General features: G+C 46.8%; 1 protein-coding gene across 2 annotated transcripts in view; it reads right to left on the bottom strand.

Annotated features, from left to right (window-relative positions):
- Nucleotides 1-12495, bottom strand: part of Sh3pxd2b (SH3 and PX domains 2B) — an 88455-nt gene that overhangs the window by 29413 nt on the left and 46547 nt on the right. For both annotated transcript variants that reach the window (XM_031355080.1, XM_031355082.1), the window contains exons 5-6: nucleotides 5539-5630; nucleotides 5002-5027 (exon numbers count right to left, since the gene is read on the bottom strand). In XM_031355080.1, coding sequence (XP_031210940.1) covers nucleotides 5002-5027; nucleotides 5539-5630 — 118 coding nt within the window. The remainder of the gene's footprint in view (nucleotides 1-5001; nucleotides 5028-5538; nucleotides 5631-12495) is intronic.

The following is a 12495-nucleotide window of genomic DNA, read 5'->3' as shown; positions in this document are numbered from 1 at the left end:
TTTTTTTTTGTATATGAGTACACTGTAGTTGTCTTCAGACACACCAGAAGAGGGCGTCAGATCATACTGTAGATGGTTGTGGGAATTGAACTCAGAACCTTTGGAAGAGCAGTCAGTGCTCTTAACCACTGAGCCATCTCTCCAGCCCCTGTTTTGTTTTTTAATTAAAAAATATTTTTAAGATCAATTTGAGTTATGTGTAAATGTGTCGGTATGTGCACACATGGGCAGGTTCCCAAGGAAGTCAGAGGGCTGCCCAGTGCTGAAGTTAGGTGAAGTTGTGGGCAGCCTGGCATGGGTAGAGGAAACTGAACTTGGTCCTTCTGCAAGAGCACAAGTGTTCTTAACTGCTGAGCCATCCCTCTGGTCATGCCATGTTACTTAAAAACACCATCAACTCCAGGCATTTCCTTGTCTCCCTTGTATGTTTTCCTGTTTTGGCTTAGGTGTCCATGTTCTAGCAGGAATCCATGGACTCGTGTCTGGTTTGCAGATTCTAAAAAAAAAATATTTATTTACTTATTTATTGTTACGAGTATTTTCTCTACATGTGTGTGCACCAGGTGCCTGCCTGATGCCTGCAGGTCAGAAGAGGGCATCCAACCCCTGGAACTGGAGCTACAGACAGTTCTCATCCATCATGTGGATCCTGGAAACTCAACGTAGGTCCTCTACAAGAGCATCAGGTGCTCTTGTTTTTTGTTTTTCCAAGACAGGGTTTCTCTGTATAGCCCTGGCTATCCTGGAACTCACTCTGTAGACCAGGCTGGCCTCGAACTCAGAAATCCACCTGCCTCTGTCTCCCAAGTGTTGGGATTAAAGGCGTGCGCCACCACCGCCCAGCTAAGCTTTGAAGTATTTTTAAAGTGTTTGTGGATAAGGAGGAAGAAAGGGAGAAAGAGGAAGAGGAGGAGAGAAAGGATTACTAAAATATTACTATTAGTGACAGACTGCATGTAATGTGTAAATTATCTATACATTATTTGGCCCTTTAGAAAAAAGTTTGTTGGGGCTGGTGAGATGGCTCAGTGGGTAAGAGCACTGACTGCTCTTCTGAAGGTCGTGAGTTCAAATCCCAGCAACCACATGGTGGCTCACAACCACCCGTAATGAGATCTGACACCCTCTTCTGGTGCATCTGAAGGCAGCTACAATGTACTTATTTATAGTAATAAATAAATCTTAAAAAAAAAAAAAAGAAAAAAGTTTGTCAATTCACGGTCTAGACCACGAATGGAACCTTAATGGAGTTTAATAAATACCCAAATGAAATATTTTAAAACTTGGATTTAAATGACTTCCTATCTGAGGATCTAACACTGTCAGGCAAACAGTAGGAACTTAGTAAATACTGAGTGACAGAAACAGAAACCATGAGACAGGAAGCCATGAGCAGAGGGCAGAGTGCCGGCCTTTGGTTACATGAGTGGAGCTGAGCAGAGCATGCGCCTCAGTGCTCTGGATTTGGGCTTCAGGCTGCAGTCACTTGCTGAGGCATGCTTCAGAGGCAAGAGCAGGGAACTGCTTCCAAGGGCAGGTTGTCTACGGTTTACTCAGAATTCCGCACTTATCAACACTGATGACAAATGTATGGTTTCAGGTGACTAGACAGGAGGCTTAAATGAGGTTTCAGGGGTTGGTGAGATGTCTCAGTGGTTAAGAGCACTGACTGCTCTTCCAGAGGTCCTGAGTTCAATTCCCAGCAACCACATGGTGGCTCACAACCATCTGTAATGGGATCTGATGCCTTCTTCTGGTGTGTCTGAAGACACCTACAGTGTACTCACATACATAAAATAAATAAATAAATCTAAAAAAAAAAAAAAAGAAAAAAAAAAAGAGAGGCTTCAGACCATTAGGTGAAATGTAGAGCCCCCTATTGGTGGATTGTGATATTGCAACTAAGCCCTATTTTGCATGGTACCAGGAACAGCTCTCTCAAGGCAAATAGGTTCTATAAATTTATTGTTTTTAATAGCTGAGTAGTACTCCATTGTGTAGATGTACCACAATTTCTGTATCCACTCCTCTGTTGAGGGACATCTGTGTTGTTTCCAGGTTCTGGCTATTATAAATAAGGCTGCTATGAACATGGTGGAGCATGTGTCCTTGTTACATGTTGCAGTATTTTTTGGGTATGGCAAATAGGTTCTAGATGTTGCCACAGAGGCAATCAAAAGATTCCTAGTTGGGCAGTGGTGGTGGCGCATGCCTTTAATCCCAACACTTGAGAGGCAGAGGCAGGCGGATCTCCAAGTTTGAGGCCAGCCTGGTCTACAGAGTGAGTTCCAGGACAGCCAGGGCTACAAAGACAAAGCCTGTCTCAAAACCCCACAAAAACAAGCAAACGACCGATCTCCCCCTCCCCCAAACCCCCTAGGCTATTATGGCCCACAGGAATGAACAGTAGAAGAGTTATTTTTGTCATTAATGCTATAAAGCATTCTCAAACCACACAGTTGCTACGCTACCAGAGAAACTTTTGAGCTAGGTGTCTTCTCTTTCTGATGACATGTCTTGATTTTTTAAAATGACAAGTAACGCCAAAGTGAGACTTTTCCTTCCATAAGCTCACTAAACTGCCAGGCTCATTGGAAGATCCTGTAAATAAGCAAAAATCCAGAAGAAATGCTCTTGCAAGTTTTCAGACAACCTCCTCAACTGTGGTGAGGTTTTTTTTTTTTTCCCCCTGTGGGATGAGCAGAATTTGGGGCCACATAAACCAAGTCTGCAGGAGCCAGCTGGCTGTGACTGGGCAGTGCTGGGGACAGACGAGCCTTCTCCAATCCAGGGTTTGGCATTGAAAATGCAGGGGTAAGGTCTGTTTTAAATTTAAATCTCTTTAAAATTTGGTCAAGAAAACCAGCTCTAAAATCAAGGCAGCATCCACCAGTCAGATAAATAAGGAGCCCATGGAGGTTATGAGTCTGAATAAAGGAAGGTGCCTCGTTCCAGCCAGTGGGACTATAAATAAACCTGGCCCCATCATGGCAGGTGAGTGATGTCGACCACGGTCACCACAAATTAGAGCCTTGGCTCTCTTTTTCCAGACAGGTCCCTCATCAAGTCTGTTCCAACTGGACACTCTTATTTTCACGAACCAGAGCTGTCTCTACCCTCTGCCCTCTCCTTCTCCCTGGCTCCTTCCAGGGAAGTCCCTGCATAAGCAAATCCAGAAACTCCATGACCAGCCCAGAGAGGCAGCTGCTCACTAATCTTTGCTAAGAAAAGAAATGTGTCATTATCCTGGCTGAGGACCAGTTGCAGCTTTAGCATGATGCCACGGTGTGGCCAGTGACCACGAAACCCCAAAGGAGAGCCAGATGTAGTCAGAGAGCAGAGCAAAGCAGGCTGGGGCCGAGGAAAGGCATGAGGTCTGGGTTCTGTCCTCACTTTCCGCCATGAGCAGACTAGAGGACTATAAAACTGACCCAGGCCTGCTCCCAGGAGGAGAGGGAGATCTCAGGCCTGAAGTGTGGACCTGTTCTTGGTGCTGTTGGGGACATCTACAGGCTGAGTCATAGCATCAATCAGATAGTATTATTGAAGGATTTTACATATACTATTATAGACCCTTTGACTATCCTATAAAGCACATCTCATGTTTGTGAGTATGTGGTATGTGTGTGCATGTGTATATGTGTGTGGTATATGTATGTGTGTGTAGTGTGTGTATGTGTGTATATATAGTGTGTGTGTGTGAATGTGTGTGTTTGTGCACATGTGTGAGTATGCATGTAAATGGAAGCCAGGGCCTTGTGTGTGTGTGTGTGTGACTGTGTGTGTGTGTGTGTGTGTGTGTGCACATGTATGAGTATGCATGTAAATGGAAGCCAGGGCCTTGTGTGTGTGACTGTGTGTGTATGTGCACATGTGTGAGTATGCACGTAAATGGAAGCCAGGGCCTTGTGTGTGTGTGTGTGTGTGTGACTGTGTGTGTATGTGCACATGTGTGAGTATGCATGTAAATGGAAGCCAGGGCCTTGTGCTTGTTAGGTGAGTGCTCAACCACAGATCCACACCCAGGCCTGGAAGTCACATGTGAGGAAACTGAGACAATGTCATTAGTTTTCATTTTTTGGAATCTATGCCTGTGCCCCTTCCTCCCCATGCAGAGTTCAAAGAGTTGAGAGGCCAGGGCCCCAGAAGCTCTGAAACGCACATTGGCTGTGGAGCCAGTAGGAGCATGGGTAGTAAGAAGAGCTGGACTAGTGACTGTCATCTTTAGAACACACCTTCTCTTTTCCATGAGCACCTCTGCCGGAAGAGTGGTATCATCCCAAGAATAGAAAGGCAGGCTGAAGCAAGCTTCCTCTATGAAAGAGGAGCCCAGCAGGGCTTGAGTGACAGGCATCAAGCTCTGCCCAGGCTGAAGTAGGCTGAAGGAGGCTTAGAGGCTAACCATGGCGGAGGCCGGAGGCCGTCAGAGGACCAGGCCCAGATTTGCTGAGTCCACCCCGCCCCGCCCCCGCCCCCACCCCCGAGTCCCAGTGCAGTGTCTCCTCAGATCGGCATTACCTTGCTCTTTGGAAAGCTCACCCTCAGTCCCCATGACTTAGGGTCCCTATCTCACTCCCACACACCCCAGCCCTCTCACCCTTACAGCGCTGCAGAGGCTCTGAGTGTCCACATTGCTTTGTATGAAGTGGCACAGAGACCCAGAACACTCTGCAGCATGGTCAGGAAGACACCTGTCTTCCCACACCACAAAGGTCTCATCACTTGGGAGTGGTTTTGGCAAAGGACGAAATGGGGCCCATCAATCAATCACCAGCGCATTCATTCATTCTGCTGATCACCTCCAGATGCGGCTACTCATCCATTGCCCAGCCGTCCCTCTGTCTGTCTATCCACCCATCCATCCGCTACATATCCAATCACAATCCATCTGTCCATCTATCCCTCTGTCTATCCATCCCCTGTACTGCTGTGTCCCTGGTGTGGAACCCGACCCTGGGCACACGGCAGGAGCGAAAGGAAGGACATGGCATGGATGCTTACCTGATTTCTTCTTCCCGATAGGCTCCCTGGGGAGGAGACAGGGGTTAGAAAGAGCCGGTCAGCCCTTGTTATGGACGGAGCTGAGATCCCATTAGGACGATGACAGTCTCTACCCCACAGCATCCTCAGGAGTGGATGAATCCAAGCCCACTCCAGGACCCCAGGCTTCTTCTAAGAAAGATACCCTCTCCAGTTCTGCCTTGATCTGATAAGTGTTCTGGATCCTTGGATCAAGGTTTCTATGTATTTGGGGGAGTGGAGACCATAGGGAAGGTTCTCAGTCTACCCTGCTAACACAATGATAATCATGGCAGAACAACTTCGGATTAGGGACGCTCAGTAAGGTTCCATTGTCTGTTAAATGGGACCACCCTCACCCCCTTACTGTGGCTATGAAGCCACAGGCAGTGAGGCCTCACAGGGCTGAGGCAATGAGCTCAGTCAGTTTGCTGACTCTGGGTCCCCATGGGTCTAGAAGGATGGCAGGAGGGAATGTGAGAGGGGGTGTCACCTGGGGAAGTCCACAGACTGACTTACTCTTTGGGGGGATTCAGGTCCTCAGGTCTTGTCTCGAAAAACTGCAGCACCTCATCACATTGAGAGATGTAAGGGGGCAGCTGGATCAGGGCCTAAGGCAGAGATAGGGGTGAGTCTGAGGAAGAAGAGGGTATCAAGAATGTGTCAAGAATGCTGTAGCTAGTGGTTCTCAAACTCAGGCAGGCACAGGGGGATTTCTAACGCACAGATTGGGGCCCCCCTGAGCTTTAGCAGGCCTATGGTGAGACCTGAGACCAGGGATTTTTAACAAACTCCTTGTGATGCTGGTGCCTTTGACTTGGAGCACGCACGCGCGCACACACACACACACACACACACACACACACACACACGCACGCACGCACGCACGCACGCACATACGCGCACTCTCCTAGATGTATGGACATAATACATTCTGCTGGCATACGTGTAAACATTATATATTCCTATGCACACAATCCAGCTCACACTATACATGCTATTTTGGAAAGTGATATTTTCACTAAGTATGAATTCCACTCATTTCATCTTTATCTACCATAATCTGCTGTCTGCCATCTCTGTCACACCACTGGAGAACATCTGGAATGTGTCCAACAAGAGTCTCAATTTCCCAAGCTCAGGCTGGAAAGCCCAACGATTTAAATACAGGATGGGTGGAAGTCTCCAGGGTGATGGAGGGTTAGTATACCAGCTTCCCACAGGCCAGTTCCTAGCCATCTGGAAGAGTGGCTCAGCTGAGTCACGACAGAGCATCTACCGGCAGGCAGGCTACACGAGGCCAGGTGAGGGTAAAGGAGGGTATGGGCATTTGTCTGTCTGTTGACCTATCAACAAGTATTCGTGCAAGAACATTAACACATATCTCCTTTGCCTAGTGCCATCCTGGAGAAGAACAAGGCATATCCTGCTCGTCCCAAAGGTGGCACCGCACTGAGTGAACACTGTGTTTTTCAGCACAGCACAATATTTAGTGAAACCTTCCTCCTCTCTTTGCGCTGGCTGGGGAAGATGGAGGTGCGAAAGGCTCCTCCAGAAGAGGGCATTGGATGTCCTGTGACTGATAGAGCCGGTTCAGGTTCACGTGACTTACAGACACAGAGGCGGGGCTGCAAACATGTATATGAGGAATATACACAGCCCCCACAGAAGCCTCCACAGCTCAACGAGACTGCACTTCCTAGGCTGTGCTCCCGGGTGCCTCTCTTGCACCTCTGGCCTGGTGTGGCCTGAGTGATAAGATGTGCCATGTATTTTCTGTCTAACATCTTTGAAAGCCACGCCTGTGCTCCACTCCTGCCTTGAAGCGCAGAACACCAGGCTCAGATGCACATCGTAGAGGTGCACGGGGGACTCCAGGATGGAACTGTACATACGGCTCTGAGGGGATTCTGACCCCTACATCACTTCTCCCTCTCCAGTTAAGAATTCTACACTGTGGTCAAATACATATTAATACCAAACTGGTCATTGACTACTGTGATGGTTTGTATAAGCTTGGCCCAGGGAGTGGCCTTATTAGAAGGTGTGGCCCTGTTGGAGTAGTTGTGTCACTGAGGGCGTGGGCTTAAGACCCTACCTGCCTGTTAGTCAGTATTCTGCTAGCAGCCTTCAGATGAAGATGTAGAACTCTCAGCTCCTCCTGCACCATGCCTGCCTGGATGCTGCCATGTTTCCCACCTTGATGATAATGGAATGAACCTCTGAACCTGTAAGCTAGCCCCAACTAAATGTTGTCTTTTATAAGACTCGCCTTGGTCATGGTGTCTGTTCATAGCAGTAAAACCCTAAGACCTTCACATGCATACATAGCTCAGAGGCTTGAGCACCCTCTCACTCTCAACCTCCAAACTCAGAGCTCATTCCACCTTGCAGGACACAAACTGTCCCTGCTAACATCTGCCCCTCCCCTCCTCCACCATTCTCCTCACTGTCCCTTTGATTTTCTCCTCTAGGCATGATCGTGTCCGGCTGGTATCTTGCTCACCCATTCAGGGGGTCACCCTTGCTGCAGCACGTGTCAGGATTTCTTTCTTTGGACAGAATGACATTCCGTCATCCATGTACATTCCCTTTATCCATCCATGGACAGGCGGGCTGCTGGATCTACATTTTTAGGGTGTAGTGATGGGGATGGGTCCCAGGGTTTGTGCACACTAGGTTAGAGTCCTGCCGCTGAGTTTCAGCTCAGCCAGGATGAGCTACCTCCATGAGCTTAAAGTGGAAAGAACAGTGTGAGGTGGGCAATGCTCCTGGAAGCCCCTCCACGCTCACTGTCCACTTGCTACCTATGAGGGTGAGAGATCTGACGTATGGCATGTCGACAATGTTTTGGGATATTATTCCTTTTTATTTTATGTATATGAGTGTTTGCCTGCATGTATGTCTGTGCACCATTTTGTCTGACATGTCCATGATAGCCAGAAGAGAGCACTGGATACCCTGTGACTGGAATCACAAACAGTTGTGAGCTACCATGTAGACACTGGGAATCAAACCCAGGTCCTCTGGCAGAGCAGCCCGTGCTCCTAACCACTGAGCCATCTCACTAGCCCCTTGTTGATCATTTTGATTTGCCACAAACCATTGCCTACTCTGCAACTGGCACCAGTATTGACCTTTGCCAGGGAGCAGAGCTACATTCTCCTGCCCGGGGGATCTTTCCTCTGAAGTCCTGTGGCTTTTGCAGCTAAACCACATTAGGGAGTTGCTGACAGGATGCCAACTGAACTGTGCCCTGCTGTGAGACATACAGACACCTCACATCTACCTAGTGTGTGACAGCAAGGGGGTCCTCAGCAGAACTCTCAAGATGATAAACTAATGCGTTCTCTAGTAAGCAAGGCTTTGCTCTGGTGGGAGTGGGGGGGGGGGCAGTACCCTGTAGAAACCAAACCTTTGTGCCACATTTTGCTCTTTTTTTTTTTTTTTTTTTTTTACCACTACCATGAGTTGGAATGTGTAAGAAATCCTTGCTGGCACCATACTCTTCCAGAAACATGAGCAAAAAGAAACCTTTCTTCCTTATTAGATATCCAGTCTCGGATGTTCTGTTATGGCAGCAAGAAACGATATAGGCCAGGCTTTACTCAGATGTCCTGGAGCTGAAGGTATAGCTCAGTGCCAGAGCGTCTGTTTAGCATCCATGAGACCCTGAGGTTAATTCGCAGTACCAGTGGGTTGTAAGTGGTGCACACTTTTAATTCTGGTATTTGGGAAGCAGAGACAGGGAGATCTGTGAATTTGAGGCCAGCCTCATCTACATTTTGAGTTCCAGGACAGCCAGAGCTACATAGTAAGACCCTGTCTAGGAAAACAAACAAACAAACAAACAAAACACAAAACCAAATCAACCAACAAACAAAAACTCCCAGTATCAAAACTCAAACAAAACACATTTCATTTCAAATGAGGACTTCAAGGTGTCAGGCATCTCTGTCTTGGATCAATTCCACAGTGTGTAGTCACCAGCATGGCAGCTATTAGGAATGATTGTCTTCCTCCACTGGAGCAGTGAGGTGAGGTATGTTCTAGAGATAGTTGGATGCTCTGGCCCCTGTGTGAACAGAAGCTGGTGAGACCACTGGTGAGACCACGTCTCTCTTACATTCTTCACAATGGAGCCATGGGCTGGGCTTCTCCTTGAGGGCTTTATATCTGGGCTCAGCTGGTCTTCCCCCAGAATGTGCTGCATCTGCCTCGGGCAGCGCTCATGCCAAGGGCTGCCAAAAAGACAGCTGGTATCTCAGTAGCCCCACAGCAAGCTGAGTAGCTGTTTATAAGGCTGTGTGACAATACATGCTCATCTTGGTGGCAGTCCAGGAGTCACGTGTGTCTCATTGTGTCTTTCTATAAACAGAAGTTCTTAGATGTAATGTGGCCAAATAAACACATCTTCTTTGTGGTCTGTGTCTTCTGTGTCTTTAATAGTCCCTCCATACCTAGAGACAGGAAGCTTTTATTTTCTAACATCTTTATACACTGCCTCTTAAAGTGATGACTGTTAAGTTCCTGGAAATGATCCCACTGTGCTATGGGGCTGAGCTTAGTCATTTCTGGTGCTTTCTCCCCATATGAGATCCTTTATCCAGGAATCCAGACATCCCCCATGATCTGCAAGGTTGCTTCTGTCAGTGTCAACCTGCCCAACATACACGGGTCTATTTCAGGGCTCTCCAATAACTTCTCTAACTAGTACCAATTGGTAACTTTACTCTAGGTCTGGCAGAGCCCTTTCTTGCTTTTTACTACGCACCTGGCAGCCAGGTTTGGGTGCCCACTCTCCTTGCCTATTTCTATCTGTTGGGGATTACCACTTCCTACTAAAATTAAGCTTGGTATAAAGGATCCCACTGCCTTAAGTCAGCTCACAATGTTCTTAACAGATGTCTAAATGTTAGGGACAGCTTATGCATCTAGAACTGAAGACCTCCTCCAAGGATTCCAGATCCTATGATACTGACCCAGGGAACATGGGCAACCAAAATATCAAATGATTGGCTTTGCTCTCCTGATTCTTTGCAGAGTTGGTTTAACCTAAGCATTTTCTCCCTTGTGGTTAATTCACAGTCTCTGTGACATCCCATACTGCAGGCAGCTGCAGGCAGCTGGTGTCTCTTACAGCTCGCTCCAAGTTCTAAAATCTCCTTTCCAGAATAAAATGTCCAGAGGTTGAGGAATCCTTGGACATGAATGCAGCTGGACTTGCAGAGAACTGGGTGTGCTGAGGAGAAAACAGGGCAGGATGGTGTAGGCAGAGGAATGCACAGGGAGGAATTGTCCAGCAGGGCGAGGTGACCCTAAGGACTTAATGGCCTTGCCGGCAGGGCCTGGACAGATGGATGCTACCTTTGGAATAGCGATTTCAAACTTCATAGTTTTTAAAAAGGGACATGGGGGCTGTAGAACTCTTCTCTGGGAGTAGGAAGCTAAAGCGCTGTCCCTGCCCACCACCTTCTGAAGATGACAGGAGGGAGGGGTTTGTCTGACTATGTTAATCTGTTTTCTGTTGCTATACCAAAGTAATCCGAGGCTGGGCCTCTTGAGAGACAGTTTCAAACCACATTCAGACCACAGCACTGTGAAACAGTGCAGGCCCGATCACTACAACCTTTGCATTTTTATTTTTATAGAGGCAATAAATGGTTCACAGGGTGTTGAGTCTGGGCTCAACTTGCAAGCCCTCTGATATGGTTGTTATGAGAAGCTGTGGGGCTTCCTTTCCCCATCTATACAGCGGGAGTCCAGAAATCCACCGTACATAGTAACTGGAGGGATGCAAGGAGGTCAGGTCTGACCAGGAGCAAACTACTCCTTCAAGAATGATTTTGAGCCCTTCCTAGATGTCTCCTGACCAAGAGGGGTCATCTGTTCCAACACTGCCCCCTTTTGTATAAAAAAATTTAGATTACAGTATAATTTACATGCCATAGACTTACTGCAAGTACCCAGTTCAGTATTTAGTAAATTATAGAGTTCTATCCTCATCCCCACAATTCAGTTTTAGAACTTTTCCATCATCCAAACATCCAATTTTCAGTCCCTCTTCCCGCCCATAGTCTCAGGGCCCAGGAGATGGCTCATCTGTTTTCTGTGCTCATAAATTCCCCATCTGTACATTTCACTGGTGGGTCATCTCCTGCATCTGGTTTCTTTCACTTAGCATCATGTCTCTGTGATTTATCTGGGTCGTAGAATTTACGCAAAGTTACTCACGTGATATCATCAAGTTACAGACTGCCCCTTACATTTGGCTGTTATGATTTCCTGTTGCTAGAAAGGCTTGCAAACCCTCCTCAGTGCGGACTTAAGCTTTATCCTATGTACAGATCCAGGGCTGGCTGTGTGATGAGCGTCACGGGCTTCAAACAGGTTCTTGCTGTGTACCCAGGCTGGCCTGGAATTTTGTGATCTTAGCGTCTCAGCCTCCCAGAAACTGTCCCATTGTGTGCCAGATCCTCACTAACATCTGGCACAACTGTCCCATGATTAATACCCATCTTCAGTCCCTGTCTGCATGACCCCAGTGGTTCACAATGGTAAGCGTCTCTTCATGTGTTTATTTTAGAAGTTTATTTTATTTTTGAAAAAAAAAAAAACAAAACAAACAAACAAACAAAAAAACTCTCATTGTGCAATCCTAGCTGGGCTTGAACTCATTTATAGACCAGGCTGGCCTCAAACTCACAAAGTTCCTCTTGCCTCTGCCTCCTGAGTGCTAGGATTAAAGTGTGCAGCACCATACCCTGCTCACATGTTTATTATAAACTCGGTCTCCTCTTGGCTGAGGGTGCTATTGGAGTTTTTCCCTTGTCTTAAAATCTTTTAATTCTGGAATTGTATAGGTTATTGTTGATATTCTTCTTCTTCTTGTTTGTCTGTTTTTTGTTTTGTTTTGGTTTTTTTCAAGACAAGGTTTCACTATGTAGCCCTGGCTGCCCTGGAACTCACTCTGTAGACCAGGCTGGCCTCGAACTCACAGAGATCCACTGCCTCTGCCTCCTGAGTGCTGGGATTAAAGGCGTGTGCCACCACTTGGTACAAATTCTTTATGCTTTCTTAAAAAGTCCTTTAAAATGTTATTTACAGATATTTCACCCTATCTGTGACCTATCTCTGTGACCTATCTTTTCTATTTCCTAGTTGTGGTTTTGTTGTTTGTTGTTGTTTTTTTTAGCAGAGAGATTTTTAAGTAGGTCTTGACCAAATATTTTTAAAGACTGTTACTTTTGGCATCACAGTAAAAAACTCATAGCTCAAACTAGGATCGTGAAGGTTTCCTCCACATTTCTTCTGAAAGTTTTCCAGTTTTGTCTCTTTTATTTAGGGCCCAGTCTGTGTATGTGTACACATACATGTTCACGTGTATGTGTGCGGATGTGCGCATGTGTGGAGGTAAGACGCCTACACTGGTGTCTTCCTCTATCACTGTTTACCGTATCTTTTGAGACGATGTTT

The sequence above is a fragment of the Mastomys coucha genome, unplaced genomic scaffold (assembly GCF_008632895.1).
Source record: "Mastomys coucha isolate ucsf_1 unplaced genomic scaffold, UCSF_Mcou_1 pScaffold5, whole genome shotgun sequence".
In the NCBI taxonomy this organism is placed as follows: Eukaryota; Metazoa; Chordata; class Mammalia; order Rodentia; family Muridae; genus Mastomys; species Mastomys coucha.
This window is presented reverse-complemented; position numbering and strand designations above follow the sequence as displayed.